Source organism: Metarhizium acridum (assembly GCF_019434415.1).
Source record: "Metarhizium acridum strain ARSEF 324 chromosome Unknown scaffold_141, whole genome shotgun sequence".
NCBI classification, from domain to species: Eukaryota; Fungi; Ascomycota; class Sordariomycetes; order Hypocreales; family Clavicipitaceae; genus Metarhizium; species Metarhizium acridum.
The window spans coordinates 1,647,259-1,673,282 of NW_027094020.1; the positions used below are offsets into that span (position 1 = coordinate 1,647,259).

Sequence of the window (26,024 nt, forward strand, 5' to 3'; positions counted from 1 at the left end):
AGTTTGGAGACGACATTTGTGTTGTAAGGGAGGGTTTCAATGAAAGAACAAGCCAATGCGAAGCTTCCATTGTTTCAAAAATCTTGGGGGAATCAGTTGTGTTTGTTGATAATTGATTGTGAACTGTACTACTGACATGATACTAGATGACTGGGAAGCTCACGTACGTATGTGTTGTATTTTCGCGTCCCATCAGTACTTTTTGGAGATCTTTCTTTTTCTTCACCTTCTCTTACCCACACTGTAGGCCTCGAGTTTTGCAGCAAACATGCACTTCCAAAAATTCAGCTACCTGTAGCACCCAGTCACAGATGAGGCTTCCCTCGCATCGATACCGACTTAGAGTAGCTAGAGCGATGTTCGAGTGAGGTGTATTTCAAATATACCCTTTACTTTCAGAAGATGCAATATTTCTGGCCTGGACACAAAGAGCGGGCGTTCTTTCAAGTCTGATGCAGTTGGTGTCTTGCAAACAGTCTCTGACCCGTAAGTGAAGAAGCACATGAGGAGGAGAATGACTTGGTTGAGTAGCACGAATTATTCTGTCGGCAGTCACATGGTGCGTCCGGATAAAGGTGAGGAAAAACATTTGAGACTAAAATACAACAAGAAAGAAGGCTGCAGAAGAGAGGACTTGATCTTATGATGTCGCTGGGAGGATTTTGATGCCTGATTCATCTCGAAGCTGTCTTCTAGAAGCTGCAGGGTAGGCGGCTGACATCAAGGGAGAAACGAGGCTTGAAGGCAACGGCGGACACTTGGGACATGTGGACCCACATGGTAAGTTACCCTGTGACGCTGCTAATCTTCAGGTACTCCGTAATTGGAGCCTGAGTCTGCATCATCCAAGGCTGACGACAGCACACACGACAGCGAATAAGGTACTTCTGCTTGGCGCCGGCGAACGGCCCATTTCGGCCCCAAGTTCTCATTTTCCAATTTCCCGAAAACGAACTCAACACCTCGGCGAGTGTACTGTACGACCCGAGTGTTTGGCCTCACTCGTGTGTGGGTGAGTGCTTCGAGTCCTCACGACAGACTAACCACGCACTGCACCCCTTATCGGAGCTCCAACAGCTGGAGAGCTCTCCGGAACGGTCGCAATCATGGCTTCGTTACGAACCACGGAGCACACCAAGTATGTCATGTCCTGTAACAACTCCTGACCCTTGTTCTCTCGTCGATTTGCGTATTCTGACAGTCGGTTGCCTACAGGACAGACCAAGAGCTTGCCATCAGCATCAAGAAGGCGACCAACAGCGATGAAATATCCCCGAAGCGCAAGCATGTAAGAGCATGTATTGTTTACACCTGGGATCATAGGTCCTCCGCGGCCTTCTGGTCTGGAATTAAAGTGTATGGTGCTCCGGCAGCTGCTTTGCGACACCCACCATGGCTGACCGACTGAGATAGGCAACCCATTCTTGCCGACGAGGTCCAGACATTCAAAGCTCTCATCACGATCCACAAGGTCCTCCAGGAAGGCCACCCATCTGCTATTAAGGAAGCCATGGCCCACCGTGGATGGATCGATGGTTTGAATCGTGGCATGACGGGCGAGGGAATCCGTGGCTACGCACCGTTGATTAGTGAATATGTTTACTACTTGCTTGCAAAGCTTTCGTTTCATCAGCAGCATCCCGAATTCAACGGCACGTTTGAATACGAAGAGTATCTCAGCTTGAAAGCAATCAATGATCCGAATGAAGGCTACGAGACCATCACCGATCTTATGGTCTTGCAGGACAAGATTGAACAATTTCAGAAACTGATCTTCTCCCATTTCAGACACGTCGGCAACAATGAGTGCCGTATTTCTGCCTTGGTACCGCTTGTGCAGGAGAGTTACGGCATCTACAAGTTTATCACCAGCATGCTCCGAGCCATGCACTCAAGTATGCCCTCTAGACCGTTTTCGCAGATGTGGTATGTTGCTAACGTGTTGGCCAGTCACGGGAGACGACGAAGCTTTGCAGCCTCTTCGAGAAAGGTACGACGCTCAGCACTATCGGCTTGTCAAGTTTTACTACGAATGCTCGAACCTCCGCTATCTTACCAGCCTAATCACCATTCCCAAGCTGCCCCAGGATCCCCCGAACCTGCTCGCAGATGACGATGAAGCTCCGGCTCTGCCTGCCAGACCCAGGCAAGAAATTGAAAGACGACCGACGCCTCCTGTAGAGCCAAAGTCTCAGGAACCTGACGAGATATCCGAATTTTGGAAGAACGAGCTTGATCGTCAGAATCGAGAGTATGAGGAACAGCAGAGAGTCCTTGAAGAGAGACAGCAGGCGGCGTTACTAGCTCAGCAGCAAGCTCAACAACAGGCACAGCGCGATTTTGAGGAGCAGCAACGCCGGCTAGCAGAGCAGCAGCAGCGAGAGCAGGAAGCTCTTTTGGCACAGCAGGCTCAGTGGCAGACGCAGGGTCGTTTGGCCGAGTTGGAAAGAGAAAACCTCAACGCTCGGGCACAGTATGAACGGGACCAATTGATGCTCCAGCAGTATGACCAGCGAGTGAAAGCCCTGGAAGGAGAGCTGGCGCATATTCAGAACAGCCTTGGCCAACAAATTACGAGCAAGGATGATCAAATCCGAGCTTTGCAAGAGCAGGTCAATACGTGGAGGACAAAGTATGAATCCCTTGCAAAGCTGTACTCCCAATTGCGTCATGAGCATCTGGATCTTCTGCAAAAGTTCAAAGCAGTTCAACTGAAGGCTGCCAGTGCTCAGGAGGCTATCGACAAAAGGGAGAAATTGGAGCGTGAAATCAAGACCAAGAACCTCGAGTTGGCCGACATGATTCGCGAGCGAGACCGGGCTCTCCATGACAAGGACCGACTCAGCGGCAGCAATAAAGATGAAGTTGAGAAGCTCAAGCGGGAGCTTCGTATGGCTCAAGACAGGGCCGACAACTTGGAACGCAGCAAGGGTAACGAGTTATCGACAATGCTCGCCAAATATAATCGCGAGATGAGCGACCTGGAGGAGGCTCTTCGCAACAAGTCCAGAGCTTTGGAAGATTCGCAATCCAGGATGAGAGATGGGAACTCTGACCTTGAGCAGCTTTTGCGAGACAAGGAAGTGGAGCTTGAGGTCTACAAGGCTGGCATGGATGAAGCGCTGGTCAAGTTGAACGACCTTGAGAAGAACCAGGGCGAGACAGATCATGCTCTGGATGGACAAATTGATGCTCTAATCTTGTCTAACCTTGACAAGATCAATGCTATCATTGATTCCGTCCTGGAAGCCGGGGTATCTCGAGTCGATGATGCCTTGTATGAACTCGACTCGTCTATGCAAGCTGGTAACCAGAATGCTTCGCCGTCATTCGTCTTGTCTCAAATCGAAAAAGCTTCAGACAGTGCAACTGAGTTTGCAACAGCCTTTAATAGCTTTATTGCTGATGGTCCAAACAGCACTCACAAGGAGCTCATCAAGGCGATCAGTGTCTTTGCGGGAGCGGTTGCAGATGTTTGTAGCAACACCAAGGGTCTTAGTAGACTAGCAACTGATGACAAGAAGACGGATTCTCTGATGAACGGTGCACGGCAATCGGCTGAATCTAGCATTAAGTTCTTCCGCAACTTGCTCAGTATCCGACTGGAGGAACTGGAGACGGATCAGAAGATCGATGTGGTTATCAATAGGAATCACGACGTGCAGATGAATCTACAGAAGCTCAACAAACTTGTTGAAGCATTTGCACCCGGCTTCGGCAGGCTCACAAACAACAAGGGGGATCTTGGAGATTTGGTCGATTCCGAGCTTAACAAGGCCGCCGACGCCATTGCCGCTGCTGCAGCCCGTCTTGCCAAGCTCAAGAACAAACCCCGAGACGGCTATTCCACGTACGAGCTGAAGGTACACGACTCTATCCTGGATGCCGCCATGGCCATTACCAATGCCATCACCCGACTCATCAAGGCGGCAACCGTCACCCAGCAAGAGATCGTCCAGGCGGGCCGAGGATCATCTTCACGAACAGCTTTCTACAAAAAGAACAATCGCTGGACTGAGGGACTTATTTCGGCCGCAAAGGCTGTCGCATCTTCGACCAATACGCTGATTGAGACGTCAGATGGAGTCATCTCAGACCGAAACAGCCCCGAGCAGCTCATTGTTGCCTCCAACGACGTGGCCGCATCAACCGCGCAGTTGGTCGCCGCGAGCAGGGTCAAGGCCGGGTTCCGTTCCCATAGCCAGGAGAACCTGGAGCAGGCCAGCAAGGCGGTGGGAGCGGCATGCAGAGCATTGGTCCGTCAGGTGCAGAACATGATTCGTGAGCGTGGGCAGGACGACGAGCAGGAAGATTACACCAAGCTCGGGGCTCACGAATTCAAGGTCCGCGAAATGGAACAACAGGTGAGCATGCAACCATTTCTTTTTTTTTATTTCTTTTTCTTTTTCGTCCTATGCTCGACAGAACGAACCCCCCCCCCCCCCTTCCCCTTGTTTCGCTCTACATCCCTGTACAGTTACACAGAAGGGAATCGATATGATGTTCGTAATGATAGGTATCTATTTTTGAAGAAGACACAGTTTCATCATCTCTCACCATTCATCAACCATATCCACCACCTAGCACCCTACCCTACAATACTTGCATGGTTTTCTTCTGTTGTTTTCGATTCTCTGGCCGCCATGACCCAATTTGGTACAATTACCCGCCTTTCCCCTTCCGACACCTCTATCCAATGGAGATGTATCTGGATCAGCCTCATTGTTCGGCAAGGCCACACAGGAGCTGTGCCGGTGCCCGTCGTCAGCCTCAAGCCACCTTTTCAAACTTGAAAGTACACGCCCCCTCCTCCCTCAAAAGCAACTCTCTTGGCGCGCTCGGCATCTCTGCCGTCATGAGGCTGTACTACATCGAGCTGCTTGCATAGTGACAACAGCAGGATGCTGCAAGGTGCACCTTTCAGCCCCCTCCAAGGGACCCCGGATTATCCACGTTGGTGGCGTCCATCAAGACTCCCCGTTCCCTCGTCGCACTCCACACCCCCATCCATTCGGAGAATGGCAGGGGCCTAAGAACAGACCGGATGATGGTGTTTGCTAACCGGTGCCCCTCTTTGGGTGGGTTGCGCGACAGGTCGAGATTCTCAAACTGGAAAATTCATTGGCTGCAGCCCGACATCGGTTGGGCGAGATGCGTAAGATTTCGTACCAGGAGGAGTAGGATGTAAGGGTAGCTGGGAAAGAGAGAGGGAGAGAGAGAGAGAGAGGCGGGAGAAAGTAGCATACAGTTTGTTATACTCCGTACATAACATGTCAAAAGGCACAGCCCTACGAGCAAACATGCTCTGGACTCGTTGCCTCTTGACTTTGAATGTTTGTTTCATTTGTTTGTTTGTATTTGTCCTTGGTGCACGACGTTGTGTCTGACTTTGTTCACTTTTTCTTTTTTTTTTTTTTTTTTGGGGCGTTCTTGATGTTATGTCCCCTCCCCCTTGTCTACATTTCAAGTGTCAAGTAGCCGTCACGATAGTATGTGCATCACCTCATAGCCCCTGAGTATGAGCAAGTCTGCGATCATTGCGGGCTGGGTCCTTGCTGCCGCGGGCACAAAGCCTCGTGTCGTGGAAGCTTCGTGGTATATCACCAAGGGCGGCGCCTGCCTGCCACCTTAGTCAAACATTTGTTCAAGAGACCCAGCGAATTAGTCAAGATGGGAAATTTTGGCCCGATCTTGACAACGCCAAGGCCGGCCTTGATCTTCAGCCAAGTGGTTTCACAAAGATTTGCAGGGGTGAAGAGTACCGCCATGCATGGTCTAGATCAATGAGGCCGAGGAGGGGTGCGCGAAAAACATGTTTAAATGGCCAAGTGAGAACTGGACAATATGAGATCTGAGCTCGAGGGGTGAAAGATCTGAGCGTCGGAGACTGCGACAAAGGAGGGCAAATTAGCCCAATTAGCCTTGATAGCACGATTGACCTAATAGGGCAATTGCCCTCTTTTCAATGGAAAAAAGCCGCCAAAAAGTTTATCATGCAATTGTAATTGCACTCGTTCAATTCAAGGAAATGCCACGATTGTGAAAGTGTCGCTCAGTTATATATATAAAAGTATCCAGCCTAGGAAAACCTCCGGCCTCAATTTTCAGTGGCTTACGCCAGCGGCGCAATTGCAAGATGATCGTAGGTCTCGTGTGGGTGGGAGGGAGGCTATCCGAAACTTTGCTGTGCGGTTTGGAAGCCAAAGTCCAAACTAGTGCATGATGATAGGGCGAGAGGAAGAGATGGCAACGGTGCCGCCCAGCGAGGCTGGCGTTGCATCATCTATCTCCAGAGGGGGCGTTGAGGGCACTTATTTATGCTAATCGAGCGTCAACATTGGTGGCTTAATGGGCCTTGGACATTTCCGAGGAACTTGACATCAACTAAGAACGACAAATAGACTTTAGGAACACGCGGGAAAAGAAAAAGAAAAGAAAAGAAAAGACGACGACGACGACGGCACAATCTTAATCAAGCGGCCGAATCGTGGCATTCGATTTTGCATGGCTTAGAGTGCCACATCCGGACCTGCAGTCGTCCATTAGCACCTTTAACCAGCAAAATGAAGTTGCCCAGATGAAAATGGGGTTTCGTGTAAGTCCCTTGACCGTGTTTCTATGGTAATCGTCCTACCAACCCCCCCTAGATATCTCTTGAGCCGGCGTAGAGCTCTGGCATATAGGGACAACAAAAAAACACAAATAGTCTCGCATCTCGCACCTCGCACGCTCTTTCAGCCGTGTCGGACCATTTTTGCGCCAGTAGCCGTCAATATTGCACCGGCACTAGATCGAGCTGTTGCTTAGGGTTGCATTTCGCCAAGCGTCCTGGGGAATCGATGCGCCATCCGCTCGGGTTGATCTCAGGTGACCAGGTGGGCATGCGTCTATCCTTGTCACACCTCCAATGTGGCGTCGGGACGACGGGTTGGCACCCTGCTGAGAAATACTCCGTGCTCCATATTACACGGTTTGTACACGGACAAAGTACTCCGTACGGATCGTCGTCATTGGCGTTGCCATCATTTGCCCAGCTTCTCTACCTTGGACAAGTGCCGTGGACTGGGCACATCTTGGGGCTATTGCTGAAGCATCGCTTGATGACCCGAAGGCAACTTGTGTATTTGTTTCAGCCAGGACCGTTCAAAGGGCAGCAAACAAATGTAGATAACCAAGTGCTGGCTATATTTGGAATTTGTGAGCGCACACAGACACGGTGGATTGACCAAGCTGGGTAAATACTTACGAGGAGCATTTGCCTGCCGCTTCACGTTGGTGAAGGCTAATGTTGTTGAGGAAGGTCTCGCCGCCGCCACCGGGGCCTCATAAAGAGGAATTGAGAGAATTGTCCGCAACCTGCAGCCCGCAGCGTGTAAAACGTCTGGTCTGAGCAAGAAGTGAACTTCCCGCTTGCGCAGTCAATTCCTCACGATGAGAGGCCAGGAGGAGGGGGTGTGGATAGCAAGTCAACGAGATGGAGAAGACGATGAAAGCTATTGTGGATCTTGTGTGCCCCGTGCGCCATGGCCCGTGCCATGAGCCTCCAAAAACAAGGTGAGGATAAAGTCATGACAGCTGTATGTGGGGCTGGGGACGTTGGCGAAGCGTTGGGCGGAGCGTTGGCACTAAGTGCTTTAGCATGAACAAATGCTCCATAGTTTGATAGAACGAATATTGATCGGTCGCGGGAGCTAAGGGACGATCAAATGGCCAAGCAGGCGACTGCTAGAGGTCGTCTCAACGAGGGGGGGCGCCTGGAAGAGACCGCAACGACAGACGGTGAAAGAGACGTGGCGGCGGCGACGACGACACAGAGCAACTTTCTCCAGGTCCTTAGCTCCAAGCCCATCAATAGATCTTGATCACAGAGTCTCAGCCCTGCAATGTCTGCCAAGACGACTAGTAGACGACTAGCGTGGCCCAACGCCTGGCGTCGATTAGCACAAAAGAAGTGCCATCACGGTCTGCCTCCACTGGGGCACGCAATTCGCGCCATCCCAAGAGCCGCGATGCCCGAGCTTCCAATCCTTGATGCCTCTAATAGACTATGGAGTATATGAGGTGCGCAGGTTGGTCGGTGATGCGAGAACGTGACAGTCATAGTACCCGGTCGACTTCCTCCCACTGCCAAATGCGTGCCAGGCAGCCAAAAATGCACTTATACAGCGTCGTCCGCAGTCTATTATTGGATCCAATAGTGCGAACACCGGGACGTCGGGACATAATATCCCTCACCAAGCTTGACAAAAACAGACAAACGGACCAGGGAGTAAGGAAAATCACGCATCAGGATATATCAAAGTCGAAACAACGATATACCATCAACTGCTAGTCCTCAGATCTGCATGCAAAGTCGCAACGTGCCTGTCACACACAAGCTAGAAGCCTTCTGTACCAATTCCCCAGGCTTTGCAATCGAGAAGCAAGCCATGGTAGACCCCAACCTGTATTCCATCCATTCTGCATCGTAGCAGGAGTCTTTGGGCTTGTCGCTAGCCCACATTGGGCTCGCCCACCCTTTGTAGACGAATGTCGGGCATTGCCGATTGGTCTGCATGCAGCCTTGAACAATCGGGAGGCCGTTTCAATTGTTGCCTCTTTATTCGGACATGTCCGAGGAGTGGCTGTGTCTGCTTCCAAGCGCCAAAGTCTTCGAGATCGTTATCGATCAAGAATGAAGCGTTGTAAAAGTGGCCTTTGACGCCTCGGGAATTGGAGGCAATTCTACCCACAACGGTCGGGGGAAGACATGGAGTACAGTACACCAGCTCTGATACTTTTGTAAAAGCAAGGAACGGCAATGGCAATCGCAGGCCAACAGCTCTGGTGTAGAGTTATTGGGCGGTGAACAGTTGATTCATGTCGATACCATTAGTAGGCGAGAATGTCTTTGTGATGATTGAGACTGACTTCGCTTGCCACGTGAAATTGGCCACAGCGCCGGCAGCTACCGCTAGATGACGAACCGAATCAATTATGTTGTCTTGAGTAGAGAGCGGAAATTGACAAAAACGAAGACAGAGGGGGAGGAGAGGAGAAAGAGAAAGAAGCAGGAGCAGCTCGTGGATGTGGGACGTCGCCGATGGTGGCGGGTGAAGGAAACGTACAAATGCCGTGATAGACTCTGCCATTGTCTAGAACAGCGGACCGAGAGACTGAATGAGGCGGAAACCTGATATCAGAGACATGTCGAAACACTGCGGAGCGAGCTGCAGAGGCCGGTTGGAGCCAGAACGATGGACGACTCAGATCGAGGTACTCCGTACGAAGATGCTGGCGAAGTGGAGTGACTTTGGGCCACGAAACGGACGTCCTACATACATACATACACCGCATACATCGGGGAAGATGGAGAGGGAGAATGCTCAGCGTTTTGAGGAGTCGACCTTTGCTTTTCTCAAGTTGGCCAGTTAGCTTCAAGTTTAAACGCTGCCAGGGCAGCACGTGCGTCAAAATGTGACAAAAATGCTACTACCAGGTTACCAGACTTACCTACCAGGCTACTTGCCTAGGTAGGGGTACCCAGACGTAGCTACCTGGTACCCAAAGTACTAGATAGATGTGACCTTACTCAGCAGGGGCTCGTTAAAATCATGGCCACGCGTATCCTGACACGACCGATGGTCCCTGTCTGCCCGTCACGTATTTGATCCTCAGCTTCAGTCCCCGGTCGTGTGAGACATTGGTGTTAATTTCGGCTGCCCTACTACTCGAATTTCATCTCCTTGCGTGGAGACTAGACTTTACAGTACAATAACGCTCGGTAGTCTATCCGGAACACGTGCAGAGGTATTCAACTGAACACTCGTATATCTCACGTGTCCGACCAAAGAACCATCTGTCACTTGTCACTTCAGGAGGCCATCGTACTACCTGACAGCGCCAGTCCCGGCTGCTGAGGACTTGAGACCTTGTTCTGAACCCCTCCAAATTTCTTGCAGATGCCGGGTTGGTTGGTTAAGGCCGGGCGGCGCTCGTTGCCTGCCGGAAGCCTTGGCGCGCCTGTCCAATGCTCAATACCCAGCAATGGAGCAATGCAGTAATGGCTGACATCAGAGACAGACATGATTGAATGATTGGAATACTAGCCTATTCCTCTGCGACGACCTCCATGCTCTTTGTTTGGCGCTCGCTCCCCCACTGAGGCTACGATTTTGCCAGCGATATCCGCGTGGCGCCCCCCAGGCTGCGTCTCCAATCGTCTTCCCACCACCCTTCTCCTCCATCTCAGATGAGTTCAGATGGCAGCGACACTGACAGGTTGTATCTGTGGTGATGCTATAGCCAAACGGTCCCGTCTACTCTTCTTCGTTTCTCGAAAACTGCTGATGACGTCTCCTAACCATTCCCGAAGTCATATTGTCTAGGCCTGGCTGGGGCAGGATCTGGTGGACTAAATACCTGTTGCTGTGGCCGTTCTGTTGGTCTCTTCCAGGTCTAGTATGAATACTAAATCCCGTCACCTGAAATTTTGGTTCGAATAATTCGTGCCATCTTGATCCTGGCACCATTCAAATTTGAACCGAGCTCTGAATCTAGTGGACAACTCTGGGTCGCATGTTGGCCGCACTATCTGCATAGTTGATTGAGTCGGTAATCGCACACTCTTAACGCCGACCTTGGCCCCAGGATACGCCGTATTGAAGCATACCCGTACGTATTGAGCAAGCTCGGTACACAGGATTGTACTTGCGCGATGTCCGTTTCATCTCGGGAGTGGATCCGTCCGAGTGTCGAGACACAAAGTTGGTTGTTGGGTCGCACCCGTGCGGAAACGAGCCACAGAAGAATGGCATTCTTGCAATGCATGCAATTTGTACTCCCTACACCAGCATAATGCCTAGAAAACCCATCACTATGGGAAGTTGATGTATTGCCAAGCGGAGCCGGCCATGGCACTTGGACTTCGGACCCGTACCTGGACGTTGGCTACGCGTGTGCAACCGCCCCCGTTGTATGGTCCCGAAAAAGCAAACAAAACCAGTCGCTTGAGAGGTTTGAGAAAATCACCAACTCTTGCAAGCAATGCCATCCTTGAGCGTTGCATTGTTTGCACTCTTGACCCCATGCTAGGTAGTCAACCGTGGTTGCATTACAAGACCGTGGGTGGAGCTGTTAGTTGGGTTGCTGGACTCAACAGCCTTCCGTCCAACAACGCTGCTTGGGCCATGGTGCTACTAGATGGTGTGCTAAGTATGTGCTGTATGCGCACTAATCATGTCCATCTCTTGCTTTTTGTCTCAAATATTGGCGTCATTCGGGTCTGTTCCAGAGGCCTTTGACACCCCGTTCCGGAACGGGTTCGTCCGTGCGACAAAGTTGTTGGCGTTTGCTCTATATTCGCGCTATCACAGTGTCCGAGTTCTTGAGGTCGTCCTGAGTTCACCATTGTGCCTGGCGTCTTCGAAACCTACGGGCCGAGCAGCACAGGCGAAGCTTTGGACTCATGCATGACGACGATCGACGTGCACGGCCTAGAGGGCAGAGGCTGCAGCTCTGGCTTCACTCGGCCGGGTAGACAGAATTTGTCACAGACAAAAAGGTAGGCTGCATGCTCAGAGCTCCTATGGGGAAAACCAAGACTTACAAATAAAGAAACAATGACGCAGGGATCAATTCACAGATCCCGAAATTCTGTGCAAGGGTTTGCCAATGCCGACTCCCAACTTGCGATGCAGAAGAACAGCACCAGCAGCAATAGCAATAGCAACAATAACACCAACGCCAACAACAGCAATAGCGAGAGACGCATAACGATGCCTGGAACCCAATGCCTGCACCAGTGACAAGGCATAAAATGGTTCTGCCTACCAGGGTAGTAGAAATATGACATGGACGGGGGTTCAAAGCTCTGTACACTCGCATCTGCCGGTAACCAATCATCCCCCGCCAGAAAATGCCGTTAGGATGTAAGAACCGGCTTGCAGAATTGCTGTCCCATGGTCTCGGTGGCTTTGTGGGGATCAACTGCGATGAAGGCGACTGATACATGGGCACCCGGGTGCCCAAATAGACTAGCGCACCCAGGTGCCCAAATTATGTCAGCACTCCTCTAGCGCTGGGACAGACCCGCAAGACCCGGCTGGAAGATCATTTCAACTAGTTACTCTCTCCAGTTTAATCTACAACTTGACAACAATGCAATCCTCCGTCGCGCTATTCGCTGAGTGCAAAGCTTGTTGCTCATTACTGTCTACCTCTATTCTCTTCCATATTTCTTTCATTCCTCTTCTCTTGTTAGCCAAAGGATGATCACCCATCTCCCGAGCGACCTGGGCTTCAATCCGCTCATCTTCCTGGTTGCTCCAGTCTAGATACGCCATCATTTCCTCTTTCGTCCATTCTCTGGACCCTGTCGCAGTGACGCGATGCTTCGACATTTGTTTGTAGTCCAAGCACCACTCGTAACTCCGCTTGTCGTATCTTTGTGGGAGCCCCATCGCTTTGCGATATTGCTGGTTGGTCTTGATGCTGCCAGCAGGTTGCGCAGCGTACCACGCATTTCTAGCAGCTACATATCTCTCATAAATGGCACCCGGGGAATCGTACCGCGGCTCTTCCAAGGTGACACCAGACAAAGACTGGACTTGCTCAACCGTTGGCCCTTCAACGGTCAACATTGGCGGACTGCCGGGCGCGTTGTTTGATGTGGCAAGCGACCCCAAGTCAGTCGACGTATTAAATCTCATGAGAGGAGATGAACGGATGGGTGGCATGCGTGCTGCAAAGGAAGAGGGTTGATCAATCTCTGCCAAGGCATCCGCCACTGCATTTGAACATTGCGACTGCTGGGTCGTTGGCACGATTTCCGGGGGGGCCTTAGAGACACCCGCAGGAGCCATTTCCGCCGTGGCACCTGAAAATGTGACTGAACTTCGAGCTTCCGGCAGAGGTACTACCGGCGACCCCTTGAACTTCAGCGGACAGGACCTCGAGGTCATAATGTGGCCTACCACGTGGCATGCGCTGCAAGTGGGAGCCTTTCTGTTACCCTGGATTCTCTCGAAACCGGATGGTTCGCGTCTTGTGCTCGTTAAGGGTTGAGTCCTATTTAGTTGGTTTGCAGCCCGGCGAGGTTCCAGAACAGGTTTTGGCAGTGCCACCCCTCGCTTTAAGTGCCAATGTGGGTGAAAATGCTCTAACAGAAGACCCTGAGCTTCTTCTTCCAGCTTCTCGAGGGTGTGGGAGCACGGCAACCCATGTGACGAAGTGAAAGTCTGACTACATAGAATCTGACGTGGCTCTTGTAGACATAACTGCCGTTGCCCCTGGACTTTGCGCAAAGCATCATGCGAAACCCTACCTCGTACTGCTTCGAACATGAGCCCGGATACATCTAGAGGTGTGCGTAACTGTTGCGAAGCTCGAATATGTTTAAGTTCCTTGAGTTGGTTTGCGATGGCATGCTTCATGGCTTGCCAAACGTCGAAAAGGTCCAAATTCGATTTCTTAATGTGTGCTTTCATCAGTGAATGGATACCCTCGGCCCTGGGAACGTTCCATTAGCGTCTTGTCAATTGCATATAGTATAAGCCACCTGCCTCGAGGTGGCCACATTGCCGAAATGCAAGTGCATATCCACCCATGCTTTAATGATCATCTCTTTGTACGGCTCGAGCCAATACATCTTGATATACCCTACACACTCTGGATATTTTTCGCCATACTTCAGTTCAAACTTGGCCAGGCGCTCGTCAAATATCTTTTCACTTGGTGAAGCAACAATCGAGTGCCAGGAGGTGTAGAATTCTTCCCATGTGTCATTTTCTGCCCGCTCTGAGGTTTCGTTTTCTTTCTGCACAAAAAAGGGCCGGCAGCGCTGGAGGACCGCTTTGTTGACATGCCAGAGGCAGAGGAGCGCTTTGGTCGTTGGAAACCAATGTGCAGCAGCGTTCATTGCAGCTAGGCATCGATCAGTCAAGACAACTGACGGAAGTTCACGCTGGTAAAGTGACCTGAGATGTTGTAACGCCCAAGAGTAATCCTCTTCCGATTCACCGGATAGAAATGCAAATGCGATACAGAACGACCGCTGGCTAGAATCTACTCCGACCATGTCGAGTAGCGGCATACCGTGTTTATTCGTCTTGTAGGTACAATCCAGCAATAATACGTCCGGGTTGCATTGTAAATACGCCACAGAGTCAGGATGGGCAAAGAAGATAGCCGTCAGTCGATTGTCTACATCCAAGCGGACGCGACACCAAAAGCCCTCGTTATCTAATTGGTCGACTAGGGCTTGAATGCTGCTCTGGCCTTCGCGAAGATCTCTCCTGGTTGCCGCAATCCGGTTGTATATATCCCGCTGAGTTGCAAGTGTTTCTGAGTGGTTATGGAGGTAGGTCCTTATTTCTCGAGGGGCAGTTCCAGACTTCACGAGTTTGGAGACGATCGCCGCATCTTTTCCCACAAGCTTGCGGTGGGCAGGGTGTGCAGAAGGATCATCGCTGGGCGCGTGATTATGTTTAGCACATTCGATGTCTGGTCGATGGCTCAAGACCCATGTACTACCATCTAGCGATTGCTTGGCTAGAACTGAAAACTTGCAGCCAGTTCTTCGGCTCGAAGTGCGTCGCACTCGATCAGTAGAAGGGCTTGGAGGAGGTTTATTCCTATCACAAGCGAATATTACTCTGACTCTGCCATTTGGTGTCTTGAGGGATTTCCCTGTTGTAAATGCGTACCCTCGAGGTTTCGCCCAAGAATTGATAGCATCAAGTAAGGACTCGCGTGATTCATATGTGCCTTCGGGTGGAAGAACGTCGTCAGGGAATGCTGCCTGATCCATGTTTCATCAATCTGATTGGCGCTGCAATGTGCAGTGGCTGCAGGAACATGCTGGGGCACAGGTTCTGTCCCAGCGCTAGAGGAGTGCTGACATAATTTGGGCACCTGGGTGCGCTAGTCTATTTGGGCACCCGGGTGCCCATGTATCAGTCGCCTGCGATGAAGAGGACAGACAGACAACAAGAGCAGGCCAAAGGACGCATAGCGCACCTAGGCCGTAGCCCAGGGTCATTTTGAAACCATCTCGGTACTCTGGCTCTCCCTGATGACTAGGCGAACAAACCCACAGGCAGTCCGTGTTCCAGGAGCCTCCGCCTCCCCCATACCCGCCATCGTCGTGGCTCGGCCTAGAAACACTCATTACCAACTCAACTGTCAAAGATTACTGGAGCAAATATAGGGCGAAGTGCGGAGTACCAGTGGGTGAAACTCGGCAACTTTACCATCTCCACACCATTTTGCTGCTTTGTGAAGGCGTGGAGGCAGTTGGTCTTAATTCAATGCCGAAGCCGTGGCTCGTTGGAGAATGCGTACGGAGTGTTGTGGGTATATGCTAGTTTGGTTTGGCCAGATGTCCATATGACATCTAGAACAAACTGGTTTGGCGGACCCCCTCCCCAGACACCCAGGATGTGGCGTATGACTGTTCAAGAGGCGCGATCGAAAGGCACAATCAAAAGGGCGCGGCCACTGCTTGCTCCTCATCAGGGTGTTGGGTGTGTTGGGGCTTCGTCCTAGCCAACAAATTATCAACATCTTGCCAATAGCTTCCTGTGGCGCTCGCCTTGCCTACGCGTCAGCTACATCTCTCACTCGGTCTTGCAGCTGGATACACAGCTTGAATATTGTGAGGCCAGAAGTTCGAATTTGTGCTAACATTCACGAATATTCATGGTGTATTGAGATGGAACGAGAAAAATGAAATAAAAAAATTGAACAAAAATTTGGGCCGAACCGCTTGCGCCTGTGAATGGCAACCTGTGCCTTTTTGTGCCCCGAATGCCTTAACGAAAAATATAATACAAGCTCGAGACGTAGAGCAGATGTTGACTAACGCCAACTTCACAGCCCTTTTACCCCTCAAAACGGGCAGTTGAAGTCATGTTGCTGGTTGTGCACAGGTCTTCGTTGAATGTTTTCAGCTGAAGGAACTGTTAGTTGAAGTTACTCTGTAGAAGCTTGCTGGACTCACTTATGTCTCCCTCTGATTGTTTTTGACCCATAATAGTGTCTACGCCCCAGGGGCTGTCGATATCGAACTTTTCCTGATGTTTTCAAAACTCATTGTCGGTGCATGTTTGCTACACCACCAATCGTTACTATCGGCGAACTGAAAGTATCGATTTGCATTATTTCCTATGGCAAAGGGAACATACTAGAGCTATGCGAGGCTTCTAGAGAACAAACCTTCAAACCGATCAACTCCAGAAGCGAGAAATGTCTTGACGCATTTATTTCATTAAATATGGTAAATGACTCGCAAAGATGCTTGGAATAAAGATTAGGAAGCTGCAAACTGTAGCGGCCATCCAGCATGACTGCCAGCATCATCTCTCATGGGCTCAATTCTGTCGTAGTTCTCATCCCACAACTCAGAAAGCAGTGAGCTGTTTTCATTTACTGGAGCCACTGGGCCCGAAACAATTGGGAGTTGTGAGATAGGAGCCATCACTGGCAAAATGGTTTCGGAAGAAGGCCAATCCATGATACCATTGACCGCACCCATCATCTGTGGCTGATTCTGCTGGTTTGTTGGCCCGTTGCCGAGCTCAAACATGTTGTTTTGAGACTCAATTTGATCCAGGCTCCCGAGCTGTGACTGCTGTCCATCACCAAAGGAAAGATTCTGAGATTCAGGCATTGGGTCGATCATTAAAGGGTCCAAAGCAAGGCCCTCTAGACCAGGAACTCTGGAGTCATTTGACCTGTTGTCTTGTTTCTGGCGGAGAGCAAGTTGCATAGCTCCTGAAGCAGTATTTGGGGTAGCCGCAAGCCTTTTAAAATCCGTGTCGTTGGCTATAATTCATTAGTACATATTCTGACAGGAGCTAAATTGGAACAGTACCTTCAGAGTAATCGTAAATCAACGATGCACAGTGGATGCGAACATCTTCCTCAGTCGTACAAGGCTTCATGGTATAGCAGATCGCATCAGTCCCGCCATCCATAATATATGCCAGCGAGTAAGAGGCAGAAGATTGTCCAGTAACAGCCCATTGGCCTCCCGGTCGTGGCTCCAAGTGTCGCAGTGCCGAGACCGTGGGAAGAGCAAGAGTGTCTGAGGATTCCATATTGCTGAATTTTTTTTCCCAGTGTCTGCTTGGTTTCGTTTGGGAACTTGAAGGGACAAAAATGATCAGGTACAAGATTTTGTTTGAAGTCGAAGCGGTTAGAAGTGATGCGAGAAAGAAGTTCTGGGGGACGGTGCTAGGTGGGACAGAGCTTAAATGACCTTAGCGGGGTAAGGGCCTTTTTGGGCTGGCTGGTGAAGGAGCGAGAGTGCTCTGTCCAGTCTGCAGGCCAGCACTACACTAGACACTAGGTACCTACTCCATGTAACATACTACTACTAGGTACCTGGGTAAGTTAGGTAGGAAGTAATGGCAGGCAAAAATAGAGAGGTGTCTGGTATCAAGCATCCCCTCTGCCTCACTTAGCATCCTCTCTTCCTCACTTAGCATCCTCTCTGCCTCACTTAGCATCCTCTCTGCCTCACTTAGCATCCTGGGGGCGGACTTCTCAGGTTTCTTGCCAGTCAATTGGCTATTGTCAGAAACTTGTCTAGTCTTGTGTAGGTCTTGTAATCTTCATAATATCTTATATAGTATTCTGAAATATGTTACAATGTAGTGCAAAGTAACTGGGCCAGAAGGGACGCTGGATAAGTCTAGCGGAAAAAAGGGCGGCGTGGGACCATCCCCGAAACCCGTGCAACTATTGGGGCCCACACACCATGCGCATGGCGCGACATTTCTCATCTTTACACATATGTCTCTACAGCGTGAGGCAGAAGTGTTTGACCAGATCAGGTACCTGGCTATCACGATCTACAATAATACCTATGCCCACAAACTGCAGTTACAAGGTAGGCACACATTAATGGCAGGCAATTCTGTAGCGTAGATTTGTTCTTCTGCGTCAACCCTCTTCACTCAAGCGGCCTAGGTAGTTCTCTTTGTAATATAACTTGTCTGTTGCATCACGAGCACTTATGACCCTTGTTGTAGATACCTCTCTTTGCTCGTTCCCTTACAGTAACAGCCAAGGTCCATCTCATAAACGTTCTAGACAGATAATTTTACAAGTAGAGTAATCTAAGCTCTCTTTTAGCTATGTAAGTACTATTAGCTACGTACTAGGTAGCACATAAAGCCTGCTATCTCAGATATTATGCAAAAGCAAAGTTATTCTTGAGTAGTTCGGAACAGGAACTATATCCACTGTATGTTGGAGCCGAAGCAATCACGTGCAGGGCCCTTTGATGGCATTGTCGCCCATAGCTTGTTTCTATTCATGTGCTTGAGAAGAGTTGGATTACTATTACAATGGATATTGGGATGGAGGCGGTCGATTCAGTAAGCTCTGGCAAAGATTCAAATAACTTTCGAAATCATAATGAGAGAGACCACCGTTATAATGCATAGGATAGCGAGAGTCAAATAATTGTTGAAATTTTTGTGCTTTGATACAGTCAGGACAGTTGAGAAATTTGTTCTTGCCCAAGACCATAGCAAAAGCATCGTCACAGATTTTATCATCTTTTTCACTGATAGCTTCCTGCATACCTTTCCCACCATGACAATGATATATGTAGTGTGCATATATAACTGCTGTTTTGGTAAATCTCTTCCGATAAGAGCAGGTAAGATTTATCTTGTTTTGAGGTCTATATCATGACTCGGTATAGAATACAGACTAATACCTGCGCCTTAAAGTATGCGCTAAGACTAAGCAGAAATTAGCTCCTCAGGAAGCATGGCCATGAGGTACTCCAAAAAAAAAAAAAGCTTTCAATACTTGAGAGTGAAGGGGTCGGACACCTCCAGCTTTCGCGGTGGTCAAAGGGAAAGTACACCACTGAAATGGCACAGCGAGTTGTGGGATGGCTGGTAGAGAAGCATGCACATATGGTCTGTAAATGAGCAATTTCGGAGCAAATGCCACTGTCTGAGGAATCGAGAGCGCTCAAATGTTAAGAATGAAGCCAGGTATTGAGGGCCAAGCTTCTGAAATGAAAATAAAAAGCAACCGTTTGACTTACAATCTGGCGTCATTTGGGAGTATGTAACTATAAGTAAAGAAACAGAGTAAACTTGCGCAAGCTCTTACTTCTGTTATGGAGATTGAATCCATGCCTATGGAAAATTGGAGCTCACAAAGGACACAAGTGCTGACGTAGAAATTTTTGGGCTGAGAGGTTGTGCCATTAAACCTCAATTTTCCCAGACATTTGAAGTCACGGCCTTTTTCGTGGCTCCGATCAGAAGTGGCTTTAGCTGCACTGGGGTGTGTACCAAATGTGAGTTGTAGGTGGGGTGCCAGAATTCTAATGTTGTTTTAGAGCCACCCCTCACACCTGTGAATCAAATGGCACTAAGCTGGGAGGGTTGGCACAGACCCTGGCATAAGCCATCCGATACATTTAACAGTGCTTCCAATGCATGGTCTTGTTTGCCCACTGACAATTTAAGAACTCTTTCACCACCACATGTGAGAGATTTCAATTCTTATGAATGCACACTCTGAGAACTCAACTTTTGAAATCACGACTTTGTACTTTCAGCTATTTACATCGCGAACTCTGGATAATCAACCACATCTGGCTTTAGATTTCAAATATTACCTGGAGACACTATCTCCAATTCTAAAGCAAGCACGGTATCACAGCAATGGATCCAGAAACGAACTGGATGCCAGTTTCTCAGTGGAACTTGGATCAGCTAAGAGGCATTTGGTCTCAACTCCAGACCCAGGTGAATCCATTTGCACGTGTCCTCTGTTTAGATGGAAATCTTTACCGAATGCTGGATGATGGGGCAAAGAATTTCATTGTTCAAAACTTCATGTAAGAACTATACCAAAAATGTGGCTAGATCATTGCTAACGTACATAAATTTAGACATCACGTCAAAGAGCCAGTGTTGTATTGTATTGACGGAACCGGCCCTGATCGTGTCTACTTGGGAGCTCCACGACATTTTGTAACTGGTGGTGGAATTCTTATTCAACCCAGCGGCTCGGATCCATTTTGGGTCATTCGCAACGAAACAAAGTTGAAAACTGCAACAATATGCCCGCCTCCTGTATCGACGAAGGTCACAAAGATTCCGCGTCCTCCAAATGCGTACATTCTTTACCGAAAAGAACGCCATAATACCGTGAAGGAAGCAAACCCAGGCATCACAAACAACGAAATTTGTAAGTTTTCTCAATGTAGATTCACACTAAATTACTAATATCTTGAAGCCCAAATCCTTGGCCGAGCATGGAATCTTGAGTCACGAGAAGTACGCCAAAAATACAAAGACATGGCCGATAGGGTGAAGCAGGCATTACTGGAAAAGCATCCAGATTACCAATATAAGCCTCGAAAGCCATCTGAGAAGAAACGTCGCACCCGGAGAAATGCACAACAACAAATCTCAATGAACTCGGCTACTGGAGACTTTGCAATCTCCTCTCCTGAGTGCATGATTTCTCTCACTCCAACTAATTCTCATGACGCTGTCTGAAAGAGCTCATGGATCCGACTGGACAAGAACCCAAAACTTGCACTGCCATACCCAGTGTTTACGCATATGTACGTGGATTCGCGGATTACAATAGCTCCAGAACTAACAAAATGAAACAGCCAAAGGCTCGATTCTGCGTTTCTCAAAGCCGGATAGCCCTCATGTTCAGCCAGAAAAATTACGAGGCGATGTATTTTTCTTTCTCTTTATGATGATACAAGTAATATGATACCCCGAGCAAATCTCATGATGGATCTCTTATTTGCTTTTATACGACGTCGATTCAACTAGTGAGAGAGTTAAACTCTCACGAGTTTGCGGGACTGCCCCAGGTCTCTATTGTGGACCCTGGAGGTCGTTCAAAACTCAGGGCAGCAGCTGGAGTTCATGGAATAGCATAGGTTTATCTTTTTGTATCTAGGGAACTGCAAAAATTTAAAAGCCAGCGTCTCTGCAGGCTCGAGATGCCCTTTTGCTTGCCGAACGCGCAGCTTCATACTCCCATGCCCGCACCACTGTGAACAATTCAGCTACTGCAATCTCGCTCCGAAATCGGGTTTGCGTACCGAAACGACATCACTATGGGACTTCTTGAGCATGTATGGCCAAATAGCCGCTGGTTTCACAGGCACTCTTTCAGTGCTCATGCAGTTGCCCATATCCGAGAGTTTCCCCTCATACGCAAACATACAATTACATCTAATCTGAAGTTTTACTTTCACCCACAAGCAATACATGAATCGAAAGTCCTCGGACTTGGTATTCTGTGACTACTAAAGTCGCAAAAGTCGGTGCAAGCAGGATCAGTAAAAAAAGGGACACATGACCATGTTACAAGAGCATTCTGATTACTAGCAGTGTAGGCTATGCTGAGTGAGATGGTTCAATGTATGAAGAGATACCTAATACGCAATTCCAGCATCGTGATTCAGATCAAAGGCTCTCACAAGACCTAAAAATAACGTTGGTAGATGAGGAGAGCATGTTGGAAAAGAAATGAGCAAAGAGCACTAACCACTACATTAAACCGGGTAGGCGAAAAGCTCCCTCCCATGCTACGAGCCGAACTATGATCAAATGCTTCCGCAGAATGCATCAACCGATGGGCGTGATTCGGCAGCGCTACACAACACAATTATGAGGAGCGTATGCCGTTTTACCCGAGGGCAGAGAGCACTGCATGGGCTTGCGGCAAAGTTGACGTTCGCGCCCAAAAATCTCATGATATGCTGAATGGATTTATGGCGCCCGGCTAAACCTGGAGTCAAAATTCTGAGCGGTAGAAGAGGTAATCTAGGCAATGCAAGATCTAGACGAGTGTTGGATGCTGCAACATGAAGGATATGTAATTCAAGGGCGAGATTTGAACAGAAAGTTATGGCAAAAATTAGTTGCGGAGTGTATATTACACCGAGACGAAGACCATGTCTTCAGGCGAGGGAACACGTAGATACGTAAATTTATTTCATCATGAGAAAGACTACGGTAACATTTCTGTAACGGAATGATGCATCCAACAGAATAAATAGAGCAACGCTCCAGGTGATTGTAGGTGCTATGAATAGCCACCACTGACGGTACCACATGGCCGCTATGACTGCGTCGACGACGTCCCGTTCCAGTCGCTGCTCCAGATGAAAGTGCCACATCGCCACTCGGATCCCCTCTCCTTCTCCCCAGAGGGCCCAAGAGGGCGAGGACAAATGTAAAATGACCGTCCTGTATACGAGTTAGCATAGCTCCACTTGTCAGAGGATCGTAGAGGTATGGAAAACGCCAAACAGGGACGACAAACAGTGCCAATACGGCGGCAACATGACCTACCTCGATTCACGCCAGGTTTTTTGGTGACCAGGCTAATGCATGGTTCGTCGTGCTCACAACGAGGAACAACTCGTTTGCCCAGTAGCTTGGACCAGGACTCCTTGGCTTGAATAGGGTCGAACACTCTGTCAGGTGATTTTGGGGATGTGTCAACTAAACTGTCATGAGCAGGCTGCTCGGAAAATGGCGGCATGAATTCATTCGATGTGAGGTTTTCGGAGCTTCCTTTGGTAGAAGGCGAGGTTTTCGTAGCGGGGAGATCCGTGGCATTGCTTTGTGCTTCTGGATCTGCCAACACAGCTGGAGAAGGGAGCACCGAGCTAACGGGTTTGAAGAATCCCTTTAGTGTAGTTTGTCCCGCTGAGATCTTTTGCTTAGACCCAATGGGATCCGCTGCAGATTTACTTCTCTTTAGTTGCCTTGGCACGGGGTCGATTGGGTCAGGAGACCTCTTGCGTGGCTGTGAATATGGCAGGGCCGCCGGTTTATTGGTTGGTGTGTTGGTATTCACCGTTTGAAGAGCATTGTCTATTTGGCTCGAAGCATCATTGTCGCTAGCTTGACTCGTGTCTTCCGCTTTGAAGCTGGAAGACTCCGAATTGTGCGGCGTTGTCCTTCTTTCAGCACTGGTGACCTTTTTGAAGAACATATCTCTGATGCTCTGGCGGCGGTCGAATTCGGGAATAAGTTTTGCAGATAGTGGTAAGATATCCTTCTGTGCCAGGTCCCGCACCCTTGTGCCATTCTCAAACATCCCTGCGGGATTCATAACATCGTTAATGCTAACCTGGCGCCCGTTGCTGGCAACGGTGCCAGCGATTGTGGCAAAAACAGGGCAGTGATCGGAGCCCATCAGGCCTTCTTGAATATTGGCCGAAGTAAACCAATCCTTAATGCCGTTGCTACATAATATGTAGTCTATACGACTGCCATTATTGGCTGGCCGAGTGTTTTTTTTGGTGTCCCAGCACGTGTTCATTCCTAGTCGACTTGGGTGAAAGCAACGACATAGGTCCCATAAAACTGGCGTCTCTCGGCCCTCGTCGCGATCGCCGACAATACTGCCTTCGAATATGAGTTGGTTGAAGATTCGTCGCGTTGGGAGTGAAATCCATTCATCAATCGTCATGTTTTCCTTGCGCAAGTTCTCCATCACGTTCGTTGAATCCATTTCTGAACGAATGACGTTTAGATCGCCCGCGAGAATAACCTCTTTCCCTCCAGCTACCAGATTCCGTATTCTAGCATCCAAGGCCTCGAAAAAGCTGGTGCGAAACTCGACTCGACTTTCGTCTCGATTAGCTGGACAGTAAACGCCAAGTAGCACGAACGCTGGAAACTCCAGTATGACACAGCGGCCTTCGGAGTCAAGTACCGTGTCTTCTACAATGCCCGAGAGCTGACCGGGACGAGGGTAACCGCCAATCTGTTGGTCTGAAGGTAGGTCCCGAAACTTGGTTGTAGACTTGGGAGGACAAAGTACACCGGTAATTCCCTCTTCGGCACGAATGGGCGCACATGATGCATTGCGAGTATAAATGGCGACGCCAGAATATCCTGTGACAATGAGCAAACCGTCAATGCCAACTACAGGGGCATCCGAATGGACCGACCTTTCTTGTGCTTTGGCAAGCTGAAGAAGACATCCCAGCCTGGCACTAGAACCATGTCATCTTGCAAGTCTTTCCGCTGAATCTTTGTCTCTTGCATGACTACAATGTCCGATTCCAAGATATCGAACATGGCCTAGTGTGTGTAGCATTAGCAAGCTAGACTCTGCGTGTGACGGTAACGACATCTTTACCTGAAAGGTGCGCTGCTCTCTCCATGGTTGATATCCAAAGGGATTTCTGCTTCATGCGTGAGCAGGCTGCACACCAGAAGATGAGTACTTGTCCGAGAAAAAATACCTGATGCCATTTACTGCACGGTTTTGTTAGCAACATGGCCACTGGGGCAATCCCGGCAATCTTACCATTCCACGTAGTAATACGAAACCCCATAATGCCGCACCTTCGATCTCGTAAGAGGACCCGCGGGTGTTTCGCTGCTTCGGCACGGCGGGGCAAATGGGACAGGCTATTTACATCCTGCTTGCCCAAGCTGCACGATCAGGAGGCAACACAACTTCATCAATCAGCAAGACTAGACTTGGCTACTATCCTATAAAGCTTCTCAAAGAGCAGTACATGTATAAGGCCTGATGATAGGCAGGGTGTTGAGTCTCTTGTGTGTGTTGGTGAAGGTCATGGCAATGGCGTTCATTGCATCAAGATCTCAGCGGACCTCCTGCCATGTCGCGCGGTTCACCTTGAGGGCGGGTCGCGGGAAGCGCACGACATCACGTGCTGCTAAGCAGCTTTCTTTCTGCCTTATGATCGAGGCCGCCAAACTCTGCTAGCCGAGCTTGAATTGATCCCGGATGACCTGATCTTACAACCTGCATTCCGCAATCAATCAACGACAATCGCCATCACCATGCTTGCTTCGCGACTAGTCACCCGCAACGCCTCGCGGTTCGCCACGCAGCTGCGCGCTCCTGCTCAGCGCCGTCTTGCCAGCACCTCTGCCGAGAACGAGTTCATCAAGGAACGCCAGCACATCAAGGAGCACGCCAAGGAAACCACTGGTGAGTGCCATTGTACTCAACAATTGCCATTGGCCCTTGTGACGCATGAATTCTAACATGGCGCAGAGCTGTGGAAGAAGATTTCCATCTAGTACGTATCCTGATGCCCGTCATGACAGCCCACGACCTTTTCGCCTCCTGGTGCCGGAGCATTAGCCGCCGATACTGCCGAAGCCTATGAGTGGGAGGAATTGCAGACTAACTTGGGCATAAAGCGGTGTTATTCCTTGCCTCGCCCTGGCTGGTGCCAACGCCTGGTATCTCTGGAAGGAGCATTGGGAGCACTGGAGCCACATGCCTCCTCTGGAGGAGCGCACTGAGTACCCCTACCAGAACATCCGCACCAAGAACTACCAGTGGGGAGATGGTGACAAGGTAAGATAATCCGCGAATCGTATCTGTATGAATGCTGAGCGTGTGGGTGTGCTGACTATTTATAATAGACCCTGTTGTAAGTGTATACCGGCTGCGTGGTACAAGCGATACAAGCACATGCCTACACGGTTTGATATACGATCTGTGAAACTAACTGTTGAAATCAGCTGGAACGAATCCGTCAACTACCACAACAAGAACAAGGTTGCGTAAAGTAAGACTCGGTATCAGGGCCACGGAGCCGGAAATATTGATAGAATAACCCTTCAGGAGACTCCTTGTACATGTTCCCTAGTGTCGAATTGACTACGCTGTTTTCCTAAAACCTGCTTTCTTATTGGAGCCTTCCACTCTGTGAAGTTTTTGCCCAGTATACATGACTCGACTGAACAAGTTGCAATTTTGAGGTAGTTTCCTATGCTTAGAGAGAAGTGCAGCTCAGAGTTGGCGGTTGGATAAAGGTGATTGAGACATGGGCAATAGCTCAACTTCGTGTCTCGCAAAATGCTCGTCAGCAAAACACTCTCCAAGATAAGCTACATGCCATGGACGAAGCGCTGCACATTCTTCAATTGGTGTAGACGGAGCTTCTCTCCGGCGACGGATTATTTTGACTCGTAGGCCAAATGACCGCATCAGTCCTGCTCGTAACTATGGTGCCGAAGAATACCCGACGC

At 49.4% G+C, this 26,024-nt stretch overlaps 5 protein-coding genes across 6 annotated transcripts; 3 read left to right on the top strand and 2 right to left on the bottom strand.

Moving 5' to 3' along the window:
• The first annotated feature begins 855 nt into the window (after positions 1-855).
• On the top strand, positions 856-6,017 carry SLA2_1 (sla2 Src-like adaptor 2). The gene is made up of 5 exons (XM_066119603.1): positions 856-1,138; positions 1,216-1,356; positions 1,414-1,895; positions 1,951-4,364; positions 5,095-6,017. Exons 1-5 carry the CDS (start codon positions 1,107-1,109, stop codon positions 5,179-5,181), a joined length of 3,156 nt encoding a protein of 1,051 aa, XP_065975399.1. The 5' UTR covers positions 856-1,106; the 3' UTR covers positions 5,182-6,017.
• A 10,271-nt stretch (positions 6,018-16,288) lies between these two features.
• Positions 16,289-17,078, bottom strand: J3458_009149 (uncharacterized protein; the record flags this gene model as incomplete). The annotated part of the gene is made up of 2 exons (XM_007813500.1): positions 16,289-16,803; positions 16,853-17,078. The coding sequence occupies 2 exons, from the start codon at positions 17,076-17,078 to the stop codon at positions 16,289-16,291; spliced, it is 741 nt and encodes a 246-aa protein (XP_007811691.1).
• A 2,598-nt stretch (positions 17,079-19,676) lies between these two features.
• J3458_009150 (uncharacterized protein) lies at positions 19,677-20,519 on the top strand (the record flags this gene model as incomplete). The annotated part of the gene is made up of 3 exons (XM_007813499.1): positions 19,677-19,852; positions 19,907-20,205; positions 20,254-20,519. The coding sequence occupies 3 exons, from the start codon at positions 19,677-19,679 to the stop codon at positions 20,517-20,519; spliced, it is 741 nt and encodes a 246-aa protein (XP_007811690.1).
• Positions 20,520-21,958: 1,439 nt separating this feature from the next.
• APN2_1 (Class II abasic (AP) endonuclease) lies at positions 21,959-24,599 on the bottom strand. Of its 2 annotated transcripts, XM_007813498.2 has the most exons (6): positions 24,319-24,599; positions 24,254-24,266; positions 24,148-24,193; positions 23,957-24,089; positions 22,344-23,900; positions 21,959-22,238 (listed from the first exon to the last, which is right to left on the bottom strand). In XM_007813498.2, exons 1-6 carry the CDS (start codon positions 24,344-24,346, stop codon positions 22,111-22,113), a joined length of 1,905 nt encoding a protein of 634 aa, XP_007811689.2. In that variant the 5' UTR covers positions 24,347-24,599; the 3' UTR covers positions 21,959-22,110. The 2 variants fall into 2 exon arrangements, with proteins under 2 accessions (XP_007811689.2, XP_065975400.1); XM_066119604.1 differs by having other exon boundaries at positions 21,959-23,900; positions 23,957-24,266.
• Positions 24,600-24,804: 205 nt separating this feature from the next.
• Positions 24,805-25,601, top strand: EAT5_1 (Cytochrome c oxidase subunit 13, mitochondrial). Its single transcript, XM_007813497.2, has 5 exons — positions 24,805-24,972; positions 25,039-25,063; positions 25,188-25,347; positions 25,416-25,423; positions 25,515-25,601. Exons 1-5 carry the CDS (start codon positions 24,822-24,824, stop codon positions 25,558-25,560), a joined length of 390 nt encoding a protein of 129 aa, XP_007811688.1. The 5' UTR covers positions 24,805-24,821; the 3' UTR covers positions 25,561-25,601.
• The last annotated feature ends 423 nt before the right edge of the window (positions 25,602-26,024 follow it).